The 21,330-nt window shown below is 65.3% G+C and overlaps 1 protein-coding gene across 1 annotated transcript in view; it reads right to left on the bottom strand.

Moving 5' to 3' along the window:
• Positions 1-9,129: 9,129 nt before the first annotated feature.
• SEZ6 (seizure related 6 homolog) overlaps positions 9,130-21,330 on the bottom strand; it is a 34,641-nt gene continuing 22,440 nt past the window's right edge. The window contains exons 8-18 of the mRNA XM_077836922.1: positions 20,801-20,967; positions 20,458-20,652; positions 20,088-20,226; positions 19,512-19,708; positions 19,066-19,260; positions 17,486-17,677; positions 16,888-17,085; positions 16,293-16,331; positions 10,130-10,247; positions 9,633-9,735; positions 9,130-9,162 (exon numbers count right to left, since the gene is read on the bottom strand). Of these exons, the coding sequence (XP_077693048.1) occupies positions 9,130-9,162; positions 9,633-9,735; positions 10,130-10,247; positions 16,293-16,331; positions 16,888-17,085; positions 17,486-17,677; positions 19,066-19,260; positions 19,512-19,708; positions 20,088-20,226; positions 20,458-20,652; positions 20,801-20,967 (1,576 nt within the window). The remainder of the gene's footprint in view (positions 9,163-9,632; positions 9,736-10,129; positions 10,248-16,292; positions 16,332-16,887; positions 17,086-17,485; positions 17,678-19,065; positions 19,261-19,511; positions 19,709-20,087; positions 20,227-20,457; positions 20,653-20,800; positions 20,968-21,330) is intronic.

Genomic DNA, 21,330 nt, shown 5'->3' on the forward strand with positions numbered 1-21,330 from the left:
TCCGGGGGCAGGCGCGCGGGCGGGCGGGGCCTCAGGCCGGTCCCGGCGGGGGGGCGGCTCGGCGCGGGCGGGCGGGCGGGCGGGGGCCCCTCGCCCCGGGGGAGGCGGCGGCGGAGGCGGCGCTCGGCCTATCCCACGGGCCGCTGCTGCTTCCCCGTCCTCCTCCTCCTGCCGGGCCCGGGGGAGGCCGCGGGGGGCCCCGCGCCCAGTGCCATGCCGGGGAAGGGAGGGGCGGGGGGGCGGGCGGGACCTGCGCAGGGGCTCCGGGCTCGGCTGGGCTCCGCTCCCTCCGCCTCAGACACACAGGAGGCGCCGCTGCCTGCTTAGGGCCCCGCCACCGCGCACCCCGCGCAGGCGCAGCCCGCCCGGGCCCGGACACCCCCGCCGCGCAGGCGCAGCCCGCCCGGGCCCGGACACCGGCGCGCAGGCGCAGCCCGCCCGGGTCGGACTCCGGAACCTCGCCACCCCACGCGCAGGCGCAGCCAAGCTTGGCTCGGACACCACCACGCAGGCGCATCCCAGGTGGCATAGGCGCCCCCGTCCGCCCAGGCGCGACGCAGTGAGGCGCCATTCCCGCGCAGGCTCACACCGTTCGCCCTCCAGCCCAGTTCCGGCGCAGACTCAGTCTGACCGGCCCGGCGGGGAACCCCTCCTCGTCCCGCTCAATCCCCGCGCAAGCGCAGTTCAGTCTGCCCATGCATTCCACGCGCATGCTTAAATTCTCCGTTTGTAGGCAAGCTCGGCCCAGCTGTAATGGGTCTGGCGTGCCGGTAGGCGGCGCGCTCCGCAGGGCGGCAGGGGGCGGAGCGCTGTGCTCGGCGCTGTACAAAGAGGGGCCCAGCCAGCTCTCAGGGTGGAGCCACAGGCGAAGCATAAAGCTGTGTTCCTGCCTCCCTGCTGTCTCATCGCCCTGGCACGTGCCCACCTCGCACCCGGCCTCTCTTTTCTGGGGGGTGCCCAGTCCCATCCTTCACCCTACGGAGCCCATGTCTGAAAACCGCAGCCCGGGCAGCTGGCACAAATGGCAGCAGTGCCCTGGGGCTGGGGTGCCCTTGGCTTTGCCAGCCTGGCAGCACTGGGGAGCATGGTGCAAGTAGGGACCGCTCCTGTCTGTATTCACTGTCCCCTGTGCCCATCAGGCACTGGCCTGGGGTACCCCAACACTGACTAGTGCAGATGGGCTGGTGTCCAAGGGGAGGGGGTTCAAGGTGGAATAGAAACATGCCAGGGAAGGGGGAGAGAGTCTGAAACCGTCTTTTTATCCCAGAACCGCTCCAGTGTGGGCAGCAAGCGTGTATCGTGAGCAACCTTGCCCTGTGCTTGAGAGCCCGTCTGTAGCGGGGAGGGCAGGTGAGTTGCCATGCCCAGTCAGTCCTTGGCCTCTTGGAGCCTGCCATCAAGAGTGCTAATTGTGGGTTGGGTGGGGAGACAGAATGGTACTGAGACCCCCCAGCCCACCTGGCACAATGTCTAGTCACTCTTGACCTGGGCTGGATTTGAATGGCTGCACTAGCTATGAAAAGCCCAGTCTTTGGCCCCATTTGGCCCCTCTGCAAAGCACAGCTCTGAGGAGGCTACTCACCCTTCCCGGGGGCTGATGCCAGCAGCAGCAGCCAGTACCAGAAGGGTTAGCCAGGAATGTGCTTCTTCTGGGGGGCGCGCCTCACACCACGTGGTGTGTGCAGGAGAATAATGCCATTTCTGGCAGGCCCAAGTCCGGGCAGTGACATCAGCCGTGGCACCGATACATAGCCCTAGGCTGAGCCAGCCACAGCCAGCTGGGCTACAGCCCGGCCCTTTGCCATATTCCTTTTTAATGTGGGTTCATGCTTCCTCCCGCCCACCAACAGACAGCGTGTGGATAAAGCATGAATGAGCTGCGCGGCCTGGTGTGTGTGTGTAATCCCTCTCCCTTGGCTGTGTCCTGGTTTCGTTGTTTGCCTACCCGCAACCACATGCAGTGATCTCAGCGTGCCTGGCATGGAATGTCATGTCCAGGGGAGCTGCTGGGGAATGGCCCCCTGGCCTTGCTGTCGTACTTTCTTCCACTGTCAGCTCTGTTGAGTTTCAGCGGCAGGCCTGGGCTCTGAGCCCTGCATGGCTTCCTGTCCGTGCGTGCCTGCAGGAGGAAGTGGCTTCCACTGACTAACAGTAGCAGCAGCAGTAGCTTCAGGTTGTGTTGCTTGCAGCCGTGATGAGTTAAATGCCACACAGTTGTAGCTGCGCCCCACACCACATGTTGGGGAATTGCTGCCTTTTTGGAGCCAGGTGCTGCTCGCAGCATTTGCACAACATGCTTGTGATTTCTGTGCTAAGCGCTACGGATGTCATTGCTCTGAAGGTTCCCCAGATTAAAATGCTTATGGGCCAAAAAAGCCCTTGGAATGCTGTGCTTTGTGGCCTCCGAATTCCCTTGGGCTGTCACTTTGACTGAGTGCCGGGGCGTCAGCATTACCGAGCCACCGTCACACTCCAGCAGGGAGACTGTACAGTGCAATATTGTCTCACAAGCCCATTTAACTTCCCAGCATGCCAAGCACCAGGATCCGTAGGTATAAGCAGAATCTTGCTCCTTTCCACTGGCCTCCTCCTTCCTGCTGCTGCATACAGGGCTGTCACCCGGGGCGGTCACTGTGGGGGCTTCCCCTGTGGTGGGTTCATCGCCTTTCTGCCTATGCCCAAAGAAATGCAACCTATGGCGTGGAGCAGTCTGAGCAGGAAGTGTGGCTGTGGGTGGCCCAGAGCCCAGCTGTGCTTGCGTGCAGCAGGTTTCCTGGTACGTGCTTGTGTCTGGGCCTGCTGTGGAGTGTGACCTCCCTGGGTGCTGCACTGCACACTGCGGGCCTGGACTACAGGAATACAGACGCATCCCGCTCCGAGCACCTGGCTGCTACAGCTAGGCTCGGGGCGAGAGGTGGGCAAGGGCTGCCCTTCCCCACGGTTATCAGGACGCTCTCAGTGGTTAGCACTGGGCCAGTCGCTATCTCCCTGAAAGGGATGAATTGGTGAGAAGGCTCCACCCCCCCATTATTGGTTGAACTCAAACAGCCTGGCCGCTGGCTTCTGTGATGGCGCCAGGGAGGATCGAGGAGTGTTTGCACCTGCTTTTCTTCCTCAGCGTGCGGGTTCGGTTCTCCAGGCCCGAGAAATGAAATGAAGCAGCCCCCGCACCACACACCCACCTCAGGCAAAGCTCTGGGGGCCGAGAGGACGACCCGGGGGTCTCTGCTCTTGAGGATCCCCAGTAACTCACTGGCGGGCGGCAGCGAGGCAATTCAGCGACCTGTGCGTGGAGGCCCGTGTGCTTGCCAACGGGGAGTCACGCCCACGAGCTGCTCAGCTCTCTCTGAGGCTGATGGGCGCCGTGGGAGTGGCTCCCTTGCCAAGGCCAGGCAGGGCAGGCGCTCAGCCAGCAGCTGCTCAAACAGCTCAGGAGCCAGGTGGACCCTGGAGAAATCTTGGGCCAAGTCCTGTGGGAGGCTCTGGGCCAAGTCCAGGGTGGTGGAGGGCGAAGGTGGGGCAAGTCACAGGCTGGTGTGACATGGGGGTGGAGCAGTGTTACCTACCTGGCAGCTGGATGGGGGCAGTGGTGTAGCGGGGCAAATGGCCAAGAGGAGGGTGCAGGATCAAACAGACCCCCCCCATCCCACACATCAGCTTGGCTTCTCCTGGCAGGGTCGGCTCAGCTTCCACTGCCTTGGGCTGCAGGGCAGCCACTTGGTCCTGAAGCAGTGGGAACCCGGTAAGCACCCCTCTGGCCATCCCAGCTGGGCTCGTCCAGGTGCTGAGCAGGCCCTGCCCGATTCAGGGGCCTGGCCATAGCTAGCTGTCTTTGGCCTTTCTCCTGCAGCCCAGCCCATGGTACAAGCCCCGGTCCATAGAACTGACCCCCTGGACTCCATGGAGTCTCTGGCACGCTGGCCTTTTTGGAGAAAACCCTCTGCTTGGATTCGCCTGATCCCCTCTGGAAGACTGTCCGTACCCAGGTCCCCAGCACTCACGCGCTTCCCCCGGCCTTTGGGATCTGCATGCTCCCAGAGGTGTACTGCTGGCACGTGGTTCATAGCCTGAAATACAGCTCCGGGTGGACGGAGCTGGGGCAGCCTTCCCTGGCATCGGCAGCTGACTGGGCACCAGTGAAGAGCTGGAGCACGGGCCTGACACGCTCCTGGCAGCCCTGACCATGGTGGAAGCAGGCGGCTGCACTCCCAGCTGAGTCCAGTGCATGTTCTACAGGGACACAAGGGGGTCCGGGAAGGTCCCATGGGGCTGCCCTTCTCCTGTGTCCTCCCATTCCCTCCCCCCGGAGCTCGGCTCGCAGCGTCCCGCTCCATCCAGGACAGTGCCCAACTTCCCCAGCCAGGGGTGGTTGGTGTGGTGGGACCCTGAGTACGTCTGCAGCAGGGAGTAAGGTTTAGACATCGCCCCGGGGGCTTTCAGTGGGGTTGCCCTCACTGCACACAGGTGGTTCTTTGGGATGGGGGTGCGCTGACGGGTGAGGAGAGGACGCCCCAGCTCAGGCACAGAATTCAGACCGCCTGCCGCTCTCGTTCCAGGGGAGGAAGGTGCGAGGAGGTTCCCTGTGCTCAGGGATTGCAGGCCCCAGGAACATGGCACCACCACACAGAGCAGGTTCTTCTAAAACACCAGTTTATTAAGGAAACAACTGAAAGAAAAGCCTGGCTCTTCTCCCCAAGATGGACCGGGCGGCAGAAAGCTGGGACTCTACATGACATTTTACACGTGAAAAGTTTCCTGCCCATGCTGGGGCTCGCCAGGCCCAGGGGCTCTGGCTGGGTCGGGGGGCAGCAGCACGAAGCCCCCCTTTCCCTAGCAAGGGGCGAGACCTCACGGCCCCGCACAAGCACTCTTGCCCCTCATGGAGACCGTGCAGGGCTCCCCATCCCTCCAGCACCGGTGCCCCTTGCTGGTGGGACGCCCTGTCCTGTCCGTCTCCCCAGCCTAGCCTGCTGCTTCTCACTCCCTTCTCACAGAGAACAGCATGGCACACCCCACGGCTGGGCTGGCGGGCAAGGGGCCCTGGCAAATGGGGGATGGGAGCCGCTTGGGCTGGCGTCTCTCTCAAAGCCCCATCAGGGCTCTCTGGGAAGCAGCTGCTGCAGCCAAACACTCCCTCCTGTCCTGGCACCACGCGAGGATCTTTGCAGCAGTGGGACAGCGACTCAGAAGGGCCCGTGAGGCAGAGCGGGGTGGGCTGGGCTAGATACCCGGGGGGCCAGGAGGCTTCTGGCTGAAGGCTGGAGCTGGTTGAAGCTTGTGGCCACCACCTCAGGGAGAATGGCATCTTGGGCACAGGGGCCTGGCAGTAATGGGAGCTGGACCCTGGGCCGGTGCACCTGGGTGGGAGAAAATGTCTCCCTGCCCCAGCCTCCTGCAGCGTCTGGGCCTGGATCCAGCGACCACACTGCCGCACCAGCGCCTGCCCCAGCCCATGCACAGACCTCCCCAGGGGTCTCCTTGGGCCACATGGGACCGAGCCGGCGTCCACCCCCCATCTGCCTCCTGCCGGCCATTTGGCTGGAGAAAGGCTGGCAGTGGCTGGCGGAGCCCAAGTCTCGTTGTGCACACAGCCAGAGTCTGGCTAGCTGGCAGGGGTGTGAGCTGGCTCTGGGGAGCTCAATATTCAATGCCTGCCCTCACTGCTTCCCATGCCCCAGGCAGCCCCGCCCAAGCCAGGCAGGGGAGGGAGTGACCCCACAACGTGTGGGGCTGGAGGTCACCGTCCTGGGGTCTTAGTGGCAGTCTTGGGGGGCGGGTCCCTCAGGCTGCCTCACGTGGGCACCCAAGGTGCCCCGAAGCCCGCGGAGCAGGATTCACGCCCAGGCAGGATGGCTGCCCATGCAGCTGGACAGTGCCCCCGCAGGGCCACAGGCCTGGCTACTGCAGCATGCTCACAGCAGCCACACGCGTGCTGAGTGACCTGCCCTCGTCTGTGACCGTCCCCAGCCGCTCTAGGTGGGGGCAGGCGCTGGTGTGAGCAGGGGAAGCAGTGTGACCCGCTGGGGGCTGGCAGACCAACGCCAACGGTAGAGCCCAGCCGCATGGAGGTGCCACCTCAGGGTGGGGCTGTCAGTTCTCAGCCCGCTGCTGAGCCCCTGGAATCACACGCCCTTCTGGGGCTGGGCGGAAGGGTTTACACCCTGCCCGCCACTCACAACCTGGGAGAGGCTTGGGCTTAGCCTGGGCCGCCTGTGGGGGAGACGCTTCTCCAGTGCCCCCCACCTGCTGGGCAGCTGGGGGCTCCCCCCAATGAAACCCAGCTGTGGGGCTGAGCTGCAGCTGGGGTCGCTGCTGCCCCCTCTGCAGGCCCTGAGCCTTGTAGTCCTGCGGTTCCCATAGAGTGCAAGGCCCCCCGTCTCTCTCTGTGCCAGGCCGAGAGACCCGCCCTGTGCTTGCCCACTCAAACCCACCTGGGCCACCCCCTTGCTGGTCAGCATTCGCTGAGGCTTTATGCCCTCCCCAGACCCCAGGACAGCTAGGCCAGAGCACGTTCAAGCTGTCCCTGCCCCAGCTGCTGGGTCCTTGGCCCAGGCCCACCTTACCGCCACTTCGTCTGTGACCTGCATGGCAGGAGCACTGCAGCCGCTGTGCCCAGAGGACGGCTGGCACCTGCACATGCTGCACGGTGCTGGGCCCCATCTCTGTCCAGGCTGGGCCCTAGCCAGGGCCACGGGAATCTGGGCTGCAGCCACTGCCTGCTTGGCTCAGGCCTCCCCTTTAAACCGGGGCGGGCAGGCAGGGGGCTTGCTCCCTGGGCTGGGGATGCCCCCACTCTAAGCCACGTACAGTTCCTCCACGAACCCCGTTGCAATGGCAGCTTGTTGCACACTTCAGCTAAGATGCAGGCCTGCTGCTGCTCACGCAAAGGGAGTGCAGGGGCGTCTGGGCCCTGCCCTATGAGCTTTCTCCTACATCCCAAGGCCACAAGGGTCCCTTGTGACCACCCAGTCTGAGCTCCGTATAGCACAGGCCTGAGACCCGCCCCAGTAATCCCTTGGGCAGAGCTGTTAGAAAAACAGCCTGTCCTAATTTAAAAACGGTCAGTGACGGAGAATCCGCCCCAGCTCTGGGTCAGTTGTTCCAATGAGTAATTCCTCTCACTGCTAATGATTTACACCTTACTTGTGCCAGTCTGAACTTCCTAGCTTCAGCTTCCAGCCACTGGCCCGGGTTAGACACCCCTCCGCTACACAGAAGAGCCAGTGCACTATCTAATGTTTGTTCTTCACATAGATACCTATAGACGGGGAGCAAGTCACCCAGAACCTTCGCTTTGCCAAGCTAAATAGTCTGAGCTCTATGAGTCTCTCTCTATGAAGCAGGTTTTCTAATCCTTTCCACATTCTTGGGGCTCTTCTCTGAGCCCCTCCCAATCTATCACCATCCTTCTTGAATTGCGGGCCCCAGAACTGGACCCAGGATTCCAGCAGCAGTTGCATCAGGGCCACACACAGAGGTAAACGCTTTTTTCAGTCACTGCTTGGCATGACAAGTCCCCCAGCCTGTAACACGGCCTGCAGTCTCTGTCCCTCCACGCTGACATGTAGCCGTATTCACACACAGTTTACCAAGCACGCCACACTGCTCTGCAGCAGTGACCTGGCCTCTTCATTGTGTACCACACCCTAGCTGTGTGTCATCTGCAAACATCATTGGTGATGATTTGATGTTGTCTCTTGATGATGTTAAATAGCGCAGGGCCAAGAACTGCCCCACTGGACACACCTGCTTGATGACGATTCCCCACCTACAGTGACATCTGGAGAGCCCTTACCTACCAGCTTTTAGTCCACGGGAAGTGGGCCAGATTGATTTTACAGAATTCTAATTTTAATGTCGGTTTTACCCTGGCCCTAGAGGCTGGCAGCAGGGGCGGGCTGTGTTCTTGCGGGGTGACTTAGGTGTCTCACACAGCGAGACACAGTGCTTGATATTCAGGGTGCCGTGTGCCCGGGGGCACAGTGCCATGCCAGCATTCCTCTAGCCTACGACCATGAGCTAATGAAATACCCTGCATTCTGCTACCCCTGCTACGCACACAGAGGGAGGATGGGGAGTTGCAAATACTCATTGAGGTACAACGTGTCTCTGAGTAGTTCCAGGGATGGGTGTTTTGCTCCCATGCGCCAGGCTCAGAGCCTCCTTCTGCTGCACCATCCAGTATGTGCCAGAGGAGGGCAAACTTGCATTTGGCTTCAGCAGCTCATCTCCCTGGCTTGGCAGACCTGGGTTGCTGCACTGTTATCCAGGCTGGCTAGCTGCCCCAGCTCCCTGGCTGCAGGCAGGATTTGGCTCTGGCTCCAGGGAGCGGTACGGGGAGCAGGTGCTGGAATCCAGTCACTCCCCGTCTGAGAAGCAGGAGACAGTGACTGCAAAACGTCCAATTCCACGGCGTGCATACTGCCAGCTGGGAAGTCCTAGGCAATGGCGGAGACCATGGGGCAGCGCACAGCTCTGCCCGCGGCTGGCTGCACACTCAGGGAGGTGATGCTGCGGTGCTGACATTTGCTCCGATTTTCAGTTTTCTCCACAAGCCTGAGGGCGAAGCTGAGGCCCTAGAGCCGACTCAGCAGCGGGCTCCTCACACCTGGCGTACGCCGGGCCCGGGTCAGACCCCACGAGCTACAGCTCAGCGCCTGGGACACGAGGGGCTGAACAGGCTCATGGGAAGGAAGTGTCTCCTTGGGCTGGGCCAGGCTGGCGATGGGAGGGAGGCCGCGGCGTTATCCCCGGCCACAGTGGGCAGGAGCAGGAGGCTGTGTGGCTGCGTCTGGCCTGGCCTGGCCGGTCCTGTGCACAGCTCCATGCGGTGTGACCGCGAGTCCGGGGCCCATCACACCCATGTGGAGCCCAGAGCCCCCCAGTTTCTCTGTGCACAGACCCTGCTGGGCTGGCGGCTGGGGCTGGGTGGGGCCGCACCGGCAGGAAGGGGCCAGGCCAGGGAGGGGAGCAGAGCTGCTGGCTCCTGCTTGGGCAGAGTCTCCTGGGGACAATATCTGGACACTGGCGGGGTGTCCAGAGGGGCCAGTCGGCGTGGGGGGGCCGAGGACAGTGCTGCTGGGGCTGCCCCTCCTCCCGGCTCAGCTCAGCTCGGCCTAGATGGAAACCTCATATTCCCTGGTGTCCTGGAAAGGAAACAGACTGCAGGGGGTTGGACACTTGCCAGCACTGCCAGGGCGTTCTCCACCCAACCCCACTAGGGGGCAGCGTCCCCACACTCGTTCCCCCCCCATCCCCCTCACGCCTTCCCTTCCTCCCGCCCCCTTCCTGGGGGGCAGCGACCCTCCTCTCCCCGCACCTTTCCGCCCCACCGTTGGGGCTCCCTTTGCAGCCCCCTCCTGGGATTGGACATTGCTGCACAAAATGACCCCTCTCCGGCTCCACACCCATACTGGGGGACTGGGGGCAGTTCCAGCAAGGGCCCAGGGCACTCCCCAGCGGAGGTGCATGGGGCTGCCCCTTTGCACAGCTGCTCTCAGCCCTCTAATCCAAGCCAGCCCCCAGCTCCTGGCAGTGCCCCAAGCACCTGGGTTTACCTGGGGCCAAGCTGCCAACAACCCTGTGTGGCCCGAGGGCTGGAGGGGCCCGAGTGAACGGGGCTCAGTACTTACTCCTGTCTCGTAGGCGGTGTTGTCAAAGGCCGATTCCACAGTGATGTGATCGTAGGGGTGAGAACCAGACAGGGGCAGCTGCAGGGACGGTTTCCCCTGGAGCCTGCAGGTGAAAGAGATGAGCAGACAGTGACCCCAGCTCCCAGGGCTGGAACTGACAGACAGGGCTGGGCAGGGGGCAGACAAGAGAACATGGGACCCAGGCTGGGGGGCAGGGGCAGACAGGGCTGGGGGACAGATGGGGCCGGGCAGGAGGCAGATGCGATTGGGTGCGGGGCAGATGAGGCCGGGCAGGAGGCAGACAGGGTTGGGTGAGGGCCAGTCGGGGCCAGAGACGGGGGCAGAGGGGCCGGGGGCAGATGGGGCCAGGGGCAGACAGGGCCGGACAGGGGGCAGACGAGGCCGGACAGGGAGCAGAGGGACCAGGGGCAGACAGGGCTGGGACAGATGGGGCCAGGCAGGAGGCAGACATCCCCTGCCCCCTCCCAGGCACTCACTTGCAGAAGTAGAGGTAAATGCCTCCGATGAGCAGTGCCACGACCAGCACTGGCAGGAAGATGGCGATGGCGACGTTGGGGCCCTCCTGCGGGTTCCCCGAGGGCGAGACCTTTGCAACTGCCGGAGAGAGAGCCGGGGAAAGGGAGCGGGGAGGGGTACAGAGACCAGGGCAGCGGGCAGGGGAAGAAGAGAATTTACCGGGGATGAAACCAGACTCCCTGGGCAGCTCGGTGGGGATCCTGCACCCCCCTTCTCAGGGCACTGGGGTTCCGCCCCCCCATGTGCTTCTGTGAAAGGTGCCCTGCGCGGACATGGGACCCAGCCTGCAGTGCCTCCTCCCCGCTCACAGGGGAAACGGCGCCTCCTGCTGGGCAGCCACATCCCGGCTCTGCGCTTGCTGCGAAGCCCAGCCCAGCTCCCTAGATAGCCCCCCTGCCCCCGCCCCCATGGGCACCTACCCCCACCGGCACCCCCACCTGCATCCCCGCCCCCATGAAAACCCACCCCCGCCCGCATCCCCATGGGCACCTACTCCCACCAGCACCCCCATGGACACCCACCCCCCACCCCCATGGGCACCCCCATGGAAACCCACTCCCACCCGCACCCCCATGGGCACCTACTCCCACCGGCACCCCCATGGAAACCCACTCCCACCCGCACCCCCATGGGCACCCACCCACTCCCACCCGCACCCCCATGGAAACCCACTCCCACCCGCACCCCCATGGGCACCCACCCACTCCCACCCGCACCCCCATGGACACCTACTCCCACCAGCACCCCCATGGGCACCACCCCCACCCCCATGGGCACCCCCATGGAAACCCACTCCCACCCGCACCCCCATGGGCACCTACTCCCACCAGCACCCCCATGGACACCCACCCCCACCCCCATGGGCACCCCCATGGAAACCCACTCCCACCCGCACCCCCATGGACACCCACCCCGACCCCCATGGGCACCACCATGGAAACCCACTCCAACCCGCACCCCCATGGACACCCACCCCCACCCCCATGGGCACCCCCATGGAAACCCACTCCAACCCGCACCCCCATGGACACCCACCCCCACCCCCATGGGCACCCCCATGGAAACCCACTCCCACCCGCACCCCCATGGACACCCACCCCGACCCCCATGGGCACCACCATGGAAACCCACTCCAACCCGCACCCCCATGGACACCCACCCCCACCCCCATGGGCACCCCCCATGGAAACCCACTCCCACCAGCACCCCCATGGGCACCTACTCCCACCAGCACCCCCATGGACACCCACCCCCACCCCCACCGGCACCACCATGGAAACCCACTCCCACCCGCACCCCCATGGACACCCACCCACCCCCATGGACACCCACCCCCGCCCGCATCCCTATGGGCACCTACTCCCACCAGCACCCCCATGGGCACCCACCCCCACCCCCATGGGCACCACCATGGAAACCCACTCCCACCGGCACCCCCATGGGCACCTACTCCCACCGGCACCCCCATGGACACCCACCCCCACCCCCATGGGCACCCCCATGGAAACCCACTCCCACCCGCACCCCCATGGGCACCTACTCCCACCAGCACCCCCATGGACACCCACCCCCACCCCCATGGGCACCCCCATGGAAACCCACTCCCACCCGCACCCCCATGGACACCCACCCACCCCCATGGGCACCACCATGGAAACCCACTCCCACCCGCACCCCCATGGACACCCCCATGGACACCCACCCCGACCCCCATGGGCACCACCATGGAAACCCACTCCAACCCGCACCCCCATGGACACCCACCCCCACCCCCATGGGCACCACCATGGAAACCCACTCCCACCCGCACCCCCATGGGCACCTACTCCCACCAGCACCCCCATGGAAACCCACCCCCACCCCCATGGGCACCCCCATGGAAACCCACTCCCACCCGCACCCCCATGGACACCTACTCCCACCAGCACCCCCATGGGCACCACCCCCACCCCCATGGGCACCCCCATGGAAACCCACTCCCACCCGCACCCCCATGGGCACCTACTCCCACCAGCACCCCCATGGACACCCACCCCCACCCCCATGGGCACCCCCATGGAAACCCACTCCCACCCGCACCCCCATGGACACCCACCCCGACCCCCATGGGCACCACCATGGAAACCCACTCCAACCCGCACCCCCATGGACACCCACCCCCACCCCCATGGGCACCCCCATGGAAACCCACTCCAACCCGCACCCCCATGGACACCCACCCCCACCCCCATGGGCACCCCCATGGAAACCCACTCCCACCCGCACCCCCATGGACACCCACCCCGACCCCCATGGGCACCACCATGGAAACCCACTCCAACCCGCACCCCCATGGACACCCACCCCCACCCCCATGGGCACCCCCATGGAAACCCACTCCCACCAGCACCCCCATGGGCACCTACTCCCACCAGCACCCCCATGGACACCCACCCCCACCCCCACCGGCACCACCATGGAAACCCACTCCCACCCGCACCCCCATGGACACCCACCCACCCCCATGGACACCCACCCCCGCCCGCATCCCTATGGGCACCTACTCCCACCAGCACCCCCATGGGCACCCACCCCCACCCCCATGGGCACCACCATGGAAACCCACTCCCACCGGCACCCCCATGGGCACCTACTCCCACCGGCACCCCCATGGACACCCACCCCCACCCCCATGGGCACCCCCATGGAAACCCACTCCCACCCGCACCCCCATGGGCACCTACTCCCACCCGCACCCCCATGGACACCCACCCCCACCCCCATGGGCACCCCCATGGAAACCCACTCCCACCCGCACCCCCATGGACACCCACCCACCCCCATGGGCACCACCATGGAAACCCACTCCCACCCGCACCCCCATGGACACCCCCATGGACACCCACCCCGACCCCCATGGGCACCACCATGGAAACCCACTCCAACCCGCACCCCCATGGACACCCACCCCCACCCCCATGGGCACCACCATGGAAACCCACTCCCACCCGCACCCCCATGGGCACCTACTCCCACCAGCACCCCCATGGAAACCCACCCCCACCCCCATGGGCACCCCCATGGAAACCCACTCCCACCCGCACCCCCATGGACACCCCCATGGACACCCACCCCCACCCCCATGGGCACCCCCATGGAAACCCACTCCCACCAGCACCCCCATGGGCACCTACTCCCACCAGCACCCCCATGGACACCCACCCCCACCCCCACCGGCACCACCATGGAAACCCACTCCCACCCGCACCCCCATGGACACCCACCCACCCCCATGGACACCCACCCCCGCCCGCATCCCTATGGGCACCTACTCCCACCAGCACCCCCATGGACACCCACCCCCACCCCCATGGGCACCACCATGGAAACCCACTCCCACCCGCACCCCCATGGGCACCTACTCCCACCCGCACCCCCATGGGCACCCACCCCCACCCCCATGGGCACCACCATGGAAACCCACTCCCACCGGCACCCCCATGGGCACCTACTCCCACCGGCACCCCCATGGACACCCACCCCCACCCCCATGGGCACCCCCATGGAAACCCACTCCCACCCGCACCCCCATGGGCACCTACTCCCACCCGCACCCCCATGGACACCCACCCCCACCCCCATGGGCACCCCCATGGAAACCCACTCCCACCCGCACCCCCATGGACACCCACCCACCCCCATGGGCACCACCATGGAAACCCACTCCCACCCGCACCCCCATGGACACCCCCATGGACACCCACCCCGACCCCCATGGGCACCACCATGGAAACCCACTCCAACCCGCACCCCCATGGACACCCACCCCCACCCCCATGGGCACCACCATGGAAACCCACTCCCACCCGCACCCCCATGGGCACCTACTCCCACCAGCACCCCCATGGAAACCCACCCCCACCCCCATGGGCACCCCCATGGAAACCCACTCCCACCCGCACCCCCATGGACACCCCCATGGACACCCACCCCCACCCCCATGGGCACCCCCATGGAAACCCACCCCCACGGGCACCACCATGGAAACCCACTCCCACCCGCACCCCCATGGACACCCACCCCCACCCCCATGGGCACCACCATGGAAACCCACTCCCACCCGCACCCCCATGGACACCCACCCACCCCCATGGGCACCACCATGGAAACCCACTCCCACCCGCATCCACACCCACACGCCCATGGAAACCCACCCCCACCCCCATGGGCACCCCCATGGAAACCCACTCCCACCAGCTCCCCCAACCACACCCCCACGGAAACCCTCCCCCACCCGCATCCCCATGGGCACCTACTCCCACCGGCACCCCCATGGAAACCCACTCCCACCGGCACCCCCATGGACACCCATTCCCACCCCCACCGGCACCCCAATGGAAACCCACCCCCACCCGCATCCCCATGGGCACCTACTCCCACCAGCACCCCCATGGAAACCCACTCCCACCAGCACCCCCATGGACACCCACCCCCACCCCCACCGGCACCACCATGGAAACCCACTCCCACCCGCACCCCCATGGACACCCACCCACCCCCATGGACACCCACCCCCGCCCGCATCCCTATGGGCACCTACTCCCACCAGCACCCCCATGGACACCCACCCCCACCCCCATGGGCACCACCATGGAAACCCACTCCCACCCGCACCCCCATGGGCACCTACTCCCACCCGCACCCCCATGGGCACCCACCCCCACCCCCATGGGCACCACCATGGAAACCCACTCCCACCGGCACCCCCATGGGCACCTACTCCCACCGGCACCCCCATGGACACCCACCCCCACCCCCATGGGCACCCCCATGGAAACCCACTCCCACCCGCACCCCCATGGGCACCTACTCCCACCCGCACCCCCATGGACACCCACCCCCACCCCCATGGGCACCCCCATGGAAACCCACTCCCACCCGCACCCCCATGGACACCCACCCACCCCCATGGGCACCACCATGGAAACCCACTCCCACCCGCACCCCCATGGACACCCCCATGGACACCCACCCCGACCCCCATGGGCACCACCATGGAAACCCACTCCAACCCGCACCCCCATGGACACCCACCCCCACCCCCATGGGCACCACCATGGAAACCCACTCCCACCCGCACCCCCATGGGCACCTACTCCCACCAGCACCCCCATGGAAACCCACCCCCACCCCCATGGGCACCCCCATGGAAACCCACTCCCACCCGCACCCCCATGGACACCCCCATGGACACCCACCCCCACCCCCATGGGCACCCCCATGGAAACCCACCCCCACGGGCACCACCATGGAAACCCACTCCCACCCGCACCCCCATGGACACCCACCCCCACCCCCATGGGCACCACCATGGAAACCCACTCCCACCCGCACCCCCATGGACACCCACCCACCCCCATGGGCACCACCATGGAAACCCACTCCCACCCGCATCCACACCCACACGCCCATGGAAACCCACCCCCACCCCCATGGGCACCCCCATGGAAACCCACTCCCACCAGCTCCCCCAACCACACCCCCACGGAAACCCTCCCCCACCCGCATCCCCATGGGCACCTACTCCCACCGGCACCCCCATGGAAACCCACTCCCACCGGCACCCCCATGGACACCCATTCCCACCCCCACCGGCACCCCAATGGAAACCCACCCCCACCCGCATCCCCATGGGCACCTACTCCCACCAGCACCCCCATGGAAACCCACTCCCACTGGCACCCCCACCTGCATCCCCATGGACACCCATTCCCACCGGCACCCCCACCTGCAAGCCCACTCGCACCCGAACCCCCTCTTTGATCCCTCCTTTGCCAAATCTCCCTGGGCAGGCCAGTGAGCCAGCAGTGAGCCCAACCCAGCTGCCCCGCACCCAGTGCCGTCACTCCCTGTGTTTCTGCATGTCCCGATGGTTCAGTGTCATCTGCTCTCCCCACCAGTCTCCCGGCCACAGTGGCTCTCAGGCCACCCCCCTCCAGGCCTCTGCCCCAGAGGGACCCCCCGGCCCTCTTGCATGGCAGCCTGCAAGCGAGGCTGAGGGCTTGAGGGTACCAGGACCCCAGCTGCAGGCAGGCCAGAGGGGGCTGCACGCCGGCCAGAGGAGGCTTCACGCCGTGTTCTTACCGTCCAGGTTGCGGTTGCTGTAAAATTCATCATAAGCAGCTGGAAGAAGAGAGGGAAGAATGAAAGGCGGGAAGGAGAGCCAGCAGCTGGGACGAGCAAGGGGGGCAGGAGTCCAGTGCATGGGCTGCTGGGGACCAGGGCAGAGCCAAGGGCCCCATCACGTGCTGGCCCCAGGCAGGGCAGCTGAAGCTCAGAGTGGTTATTAAGTGAGAGCCTGTGGCCGGTGCTTTGCTAACAGCTTGGCCCAGTGTGGCCCCCCTGCCTTGGGGCTGACGTGGGCACATGCTCCTTGCGCCGTGGGGCGGGAGCATTAGAGTCAGGCTGGAGAAGGGACAGGCAGCTTTGCAATGCCAGGGAGACGCTAGCGCTGGCAGTGGCAGGGGGTGTCCCTGGCACACTCACCATTCAGTCATGGAAGGGGCGGGGGAGGAGCTGGCATGCCCAGGGCACAGTGACCACAAGGCAATCCCGCCGGAGAGGGCCGTTCTGCACCCCACAGCGGAGGGCCCTGCAGGGAAGGTGAGACGCCAGAGGCCAGGGGCCTGGGGACTGGCTGGGCCGCACACACTGTTTGCTAGTCCCAGGGCAGACTCACCAGCCTTGCAGATGGGAGGAGAGCTGTTCCACTGTGAGGGGTGGCCGGGCACACAGCGGAGGCTCCCCTCCCCCAGCAGCACGTAGCCCATGGCACATGAGAAGCGCAGGGTTGTCCCGGCCTGGTACAGCCTCTTCTCCGGGGTCTGGATGCCGTTTTCCGGGGCGCCCGGGTTGTGGCAAGGCTCATATACTTCCGCTGCAAACGTGGAATGGAGCTGGGCTGAGACACACACCTGCAGCTCAACCGCGGGCAGAGGGGCTCGGTGTGGGGCTGGAGCTTCCTTTGGGGGCTGTGGGGAGCCTCCCCCATGGGGCTCAGCCTGGCCCAACTGCTGGGGGACTCTTGCCAGGGCTGGGAGGCAGGCAGCTCCTTGCCAGGCTGTGGCCCAGGCCCTGGGGACAGCCCAATGGGATGCGGTGCCCCCCTCCTGAGCATCCCATGCTTCAGGGTACCAGCACAGGCTGCAGGGCCAGGGCTCTCCCCGACCCTGGAGACAAGCAGCCGGGTGCACCGTGACCAGTTTTGAGGGGAGGTTACAGCCAGCCAGCTGGAGCAGCAGGACCCCACGGAAGCACCTGGCTGAGCTTGGACTCACGGGTGCACTTGGGGAGGTGGTCGCTCCACTTGGGGCCCCCGGCCTGGCGGTCCCGGCAGGTCAGCAGGCCGCCCCCTGTCAGGACGTAGCCCTTGTCGCAGACGAACTGCACAGTGGAGCCCACGGGGAACTTGGAGCTGGAGATGATCCTGCGGCTGTGGTCCACGTCCCCGGGGTCCTTGCAGGAGGTCACTGTGCAGGGGAGGGAGGGCAGCGAGACTCACATCAAGCTGAGGGGCAAGGGGGAGATGCCTCTCCGCACGGCTCAGGGCCTTAGGAGGTGTGAGGATGTGACGCAGCAGGGAGGGGGGAGTGTTGACCTGGGAATGTGCCCTGGGGATGGGAGACCTGAGAGCCTGTCACCTGAGCCGGGAGGGGGAGGGGGAGGTGACACCTCTGCCCAGGAATGTGAAGACAGGCTGCAGGAGGGAGCCTGCTGGGGGGGGGTTAGTTTCAGTTTGGGGCTGGGTGGAGGAACACAGGGAACCCCAGGGCTGGGGTCTAAGCTCCCTGCTCCCCCAGAAGGACTTGACTGAGGGGTCCTGGGTGTACCCACAAGCTCTGTTTTGGACTGTGTTCCTGTTGTCCAAAAAACCTTCTGTTTTACGGCTGGCTGAGAGTCTCAGTGACTCCCAGGAAGAGGGGTGCAGGGCCTGGACTCCCCCACACTCCGTGACAGGAGGGCTGGAGCCAAGTGGGGCTGTGGCCCTTAGCTCTGCAGGGTGTGGGGGGAGGGGAAGGGAAGCTGCTCGGGGGTGGGGTGTGGGGGTGGCAGCCCAGAACTGGATACTGCTCCTGCTCGGATTGTGGGGGGGCGAGGCTGCAATCCCCACAGCCTGCCCAGCTATGCCGTGGCAGGCAGCGTGGCTAGTGGTCGAAGCACAAATGCCTAGAGTCTCTTCCCAGCACTGCCACCCATGCCTGGCAGGGCGAGGCCTCCAGCCCCTCTGCACCGCAGAGAGGGACACAGCCAGACCCCCGGGCGCCCGGAGCCCTGCCCCAGGGCTGCAATGGGTAGGTGAGAGTCCGGCCCTCTGGGGCTGGCATTGAGGGCACGGAGCTCCAGCAGGGGGAGCTCTCGGCACAGCAAAGCCTGCCTGCCCCAGCCGGCCTGAGCAAGGCAGCCTGGGCACAAAGGGGTGCAGGGTTGTTTGGGGGAGGCGACTGTTGGCGTCCTGGCAGGGCTCCGGTCTGGGGGATCTTGTACCCAGCCCCACCCTGCTAAGTGCCTGCCGCCTGGGGGGCAGCCCCACCCACCCCTCCCAGCTGGGAGCCCGGTTCGGAGCTGACGGGGTAGGCAAGGTGCTGTCCCTGGGAAAGAGGGAGGGAGCGGGGGGGGCCCTCCCCTCCCAACCTGTGCTCCAGCAGGAGCAGCCAGTGCTTGAGGGAGACCTGGGCCGGGCCAGCTGATTGTCCCCTGGATGGCAGGGGGCCCGAACAGCCAACACTGGTGCAAAGGGGCCAGAACTCCAGCAAGCGCTGGGGGGCAGCCCCAGAGGGCAGGGCAGGCGGGGAGGGGAACCCCGGGGCAGTCTCTGGGATGTGCGGGGCAGCCTGCCCCAGCAGTGACCTGAGCTCACCCCTCTCACAGGTGGGCAGGTCCCCGCTCCAGGTCAGGTCCCAGTGGCACATGAGCAGGTCCGTGCCCACGAGCTCAAAGCCGGGGTAGCAGTGGAAGTTCACCATGGTGCCGTGGATCAGCTCGGGGTGGGATGTGGTCTTCCAGCCGTTGGGGATCTCGGGCAGCTCGGGGCACGTGTCGTTGCGTGGAACCTCTGCAGGGAGAGCCAAGTGAGACCTCTGCCAGCACAGGAGCCTGGCCCCACAGGCTGGCTGCAGGGCATGGCGGGCGGCACAGCTAGCGGTGCTCAGAGCTCTGAGGGGTTGGGGGTTAGAGCAGCGGGGCTGGGAGGCAGGACTCCTGGGTTCTATCCCCAGCTCTGGGGGGGCACTGGTGGTTATGGGAGGGGGGACTGGGAGGCAGGATTCCTGGTTTCTCTTCCCAGTGCTGGTGGGGGTCCCTCACCGAAGAAGTGGATGACGAAGCCCTGCTGGTAGCCAAAGACAGCGCCGCCGGGGTCTGACTGGAACTGGATGGTGACGTCGGCCATGGCCGTGTAGAGCTTGAAGCGGCGGTGGGTGCCCGTGTACTGGCCCAGGATCCGGGCTGTCAGGTCATCCCCGTCGTAGAATGTGAGGATGTCACCCTTCCCAATGTGCAGCCTGGGGAGAGAGAAGGGGCTGGGGCAGACGCCCTGCGGAGGGGACCTGTAGAGCCCGGCTTAGCTGGTCCTGGCCCTGGCCCTAGAGGGGACTCTCCCCCTCGGATGAGTGAGGCTGTGTGGGTGTGGACTTCACTTAGAAGGGTTTCAGCCAAGACCATCCTGGGGCAAAGGGAGCCCAGCTCTGGCCCTGGCCCCTTTGCAGCCACAGACTCTCACAGTGAGCAGTGGAGAATTGGCTGCAGACTCAGGGGACGAGGGGTTCCCCACAGGGCTCGCACCTCTGCCAGCCATCCCCAGGGCACCCAGTGATCGCCCGGGGGCAATCCATAGGCCCTTGCTCCCCCTCATGCCTGGCTCAGTGCCTCCCTGACACTCACACTTGGATGTCCAGCATGATGCGCTTGTCCTCCTCCACGTGCAGGCCCCAGATGCAGTCCTGGCCCTTGCCATAGGCCTCTGGCCAGTTGGGGGACAGCACCACGCCCGCTGAGTCTGTGATCTCCCCGCTGCACACGGCTGCAGGGACAGACGACACTGAGCTCCTGCCCCCTCTGCCCCCTGCAGCCCAGAGCTACGGGGCGGGAAGCCTCACAGCAGCCCCCCTTCCTGTCTCAGCGAGCAGCACAGGGGGCTCTCAGTGGAGCGCCTGGGCCCCAGCTCTGCCCCTGCCCTGGCTCAGCTGGTCTGTCCCCCCAGGCACCTGCCTACCCCCTCCCCTGCAGCCTGGCTTGGCCTCAGCAGACAGACCTCGGCACGCCGGCTCCGTCTCGTTCCACTGGGGGTCGCTGGGGTCCACGCACTCAATGATGATGGAGCCCTGCTCCAGGGTGTAGCCAGGGTCGCAGCTGAACTCCACCGTGGTGCCCACGGCATAGGTGGCGTCGCTGGTGGTGAAGTTCCCGTACTTGACGAAGGGCTCATAGCAGTGCCCCTGCTGGAACGCTGGGGGCGGAGGGGCAGAGGGTTAACGTTGCCACCCAAAGGGGGCCGGGATGGCAGTGTCCGTGGCTCCCCGGCAGCACAGGGCTCGTTCTCCGGGGCCCCGGGCCAGGCGTCTCTCCATGCTCCCTGCGGGGGTCTCGGGCCTTACCTTCGTAGCGGAGCGCCATGCCGGTGGAGGCGCCGTTGCTGTCGGTGGTGAGCTCGAGGAAGAAGTGGCGGGCGGTGCTGAGCAGCCCCTCGATGGGCAGGTACTCCACCTCGAACGAGTCGTACACCGGCGGCGCCTCCGTGCTGTTCCCGTTCCGGATGACGAGCCTGCACAGCAATGGTCACAGAACCAGCTTGGGGGGGGGGCACAGGCCTTGGAAGATCCCTGCGGTGTGGCCGCTGGGTTCTAGGGGTCTGTGGCTCAGCCTGCTGGAGGCCCCTGTGTGCATCGGGAGAAGGCGGGGAGACGAGGGGCACGGCTGATGCCTGGTGGCAGGAGGGCAAAAACCACAGGTGCAGGGGTGACACTATACCCCATATTGGTCATAGAAATATTGTTATCGTAGGATTACAGCATTACTAAGATACGGTTTGTGCAAGATAAGGCATGTGAGGTGTCATTGGAAGTTATGATTTGCTGAGTATGATTATCCTGTTTGTATGTGTGGAGCATTTTTGTATCTAAAGTTA

The sequence above is a fragment of the Eretmochelys imbricata genome, chromosome 17, assembly GCF_965152235.1.
Source record: "Eretmochelys imbricata isolate rEreImb1 chromosome 17, rEreImb1.hap1, whole genome shotgun sequence".
NCBI lineage: Eukaryota > Metazoa > Chordata > Testudines > Cheloniidae > Eretmochelys > Eretmochelys imbricata.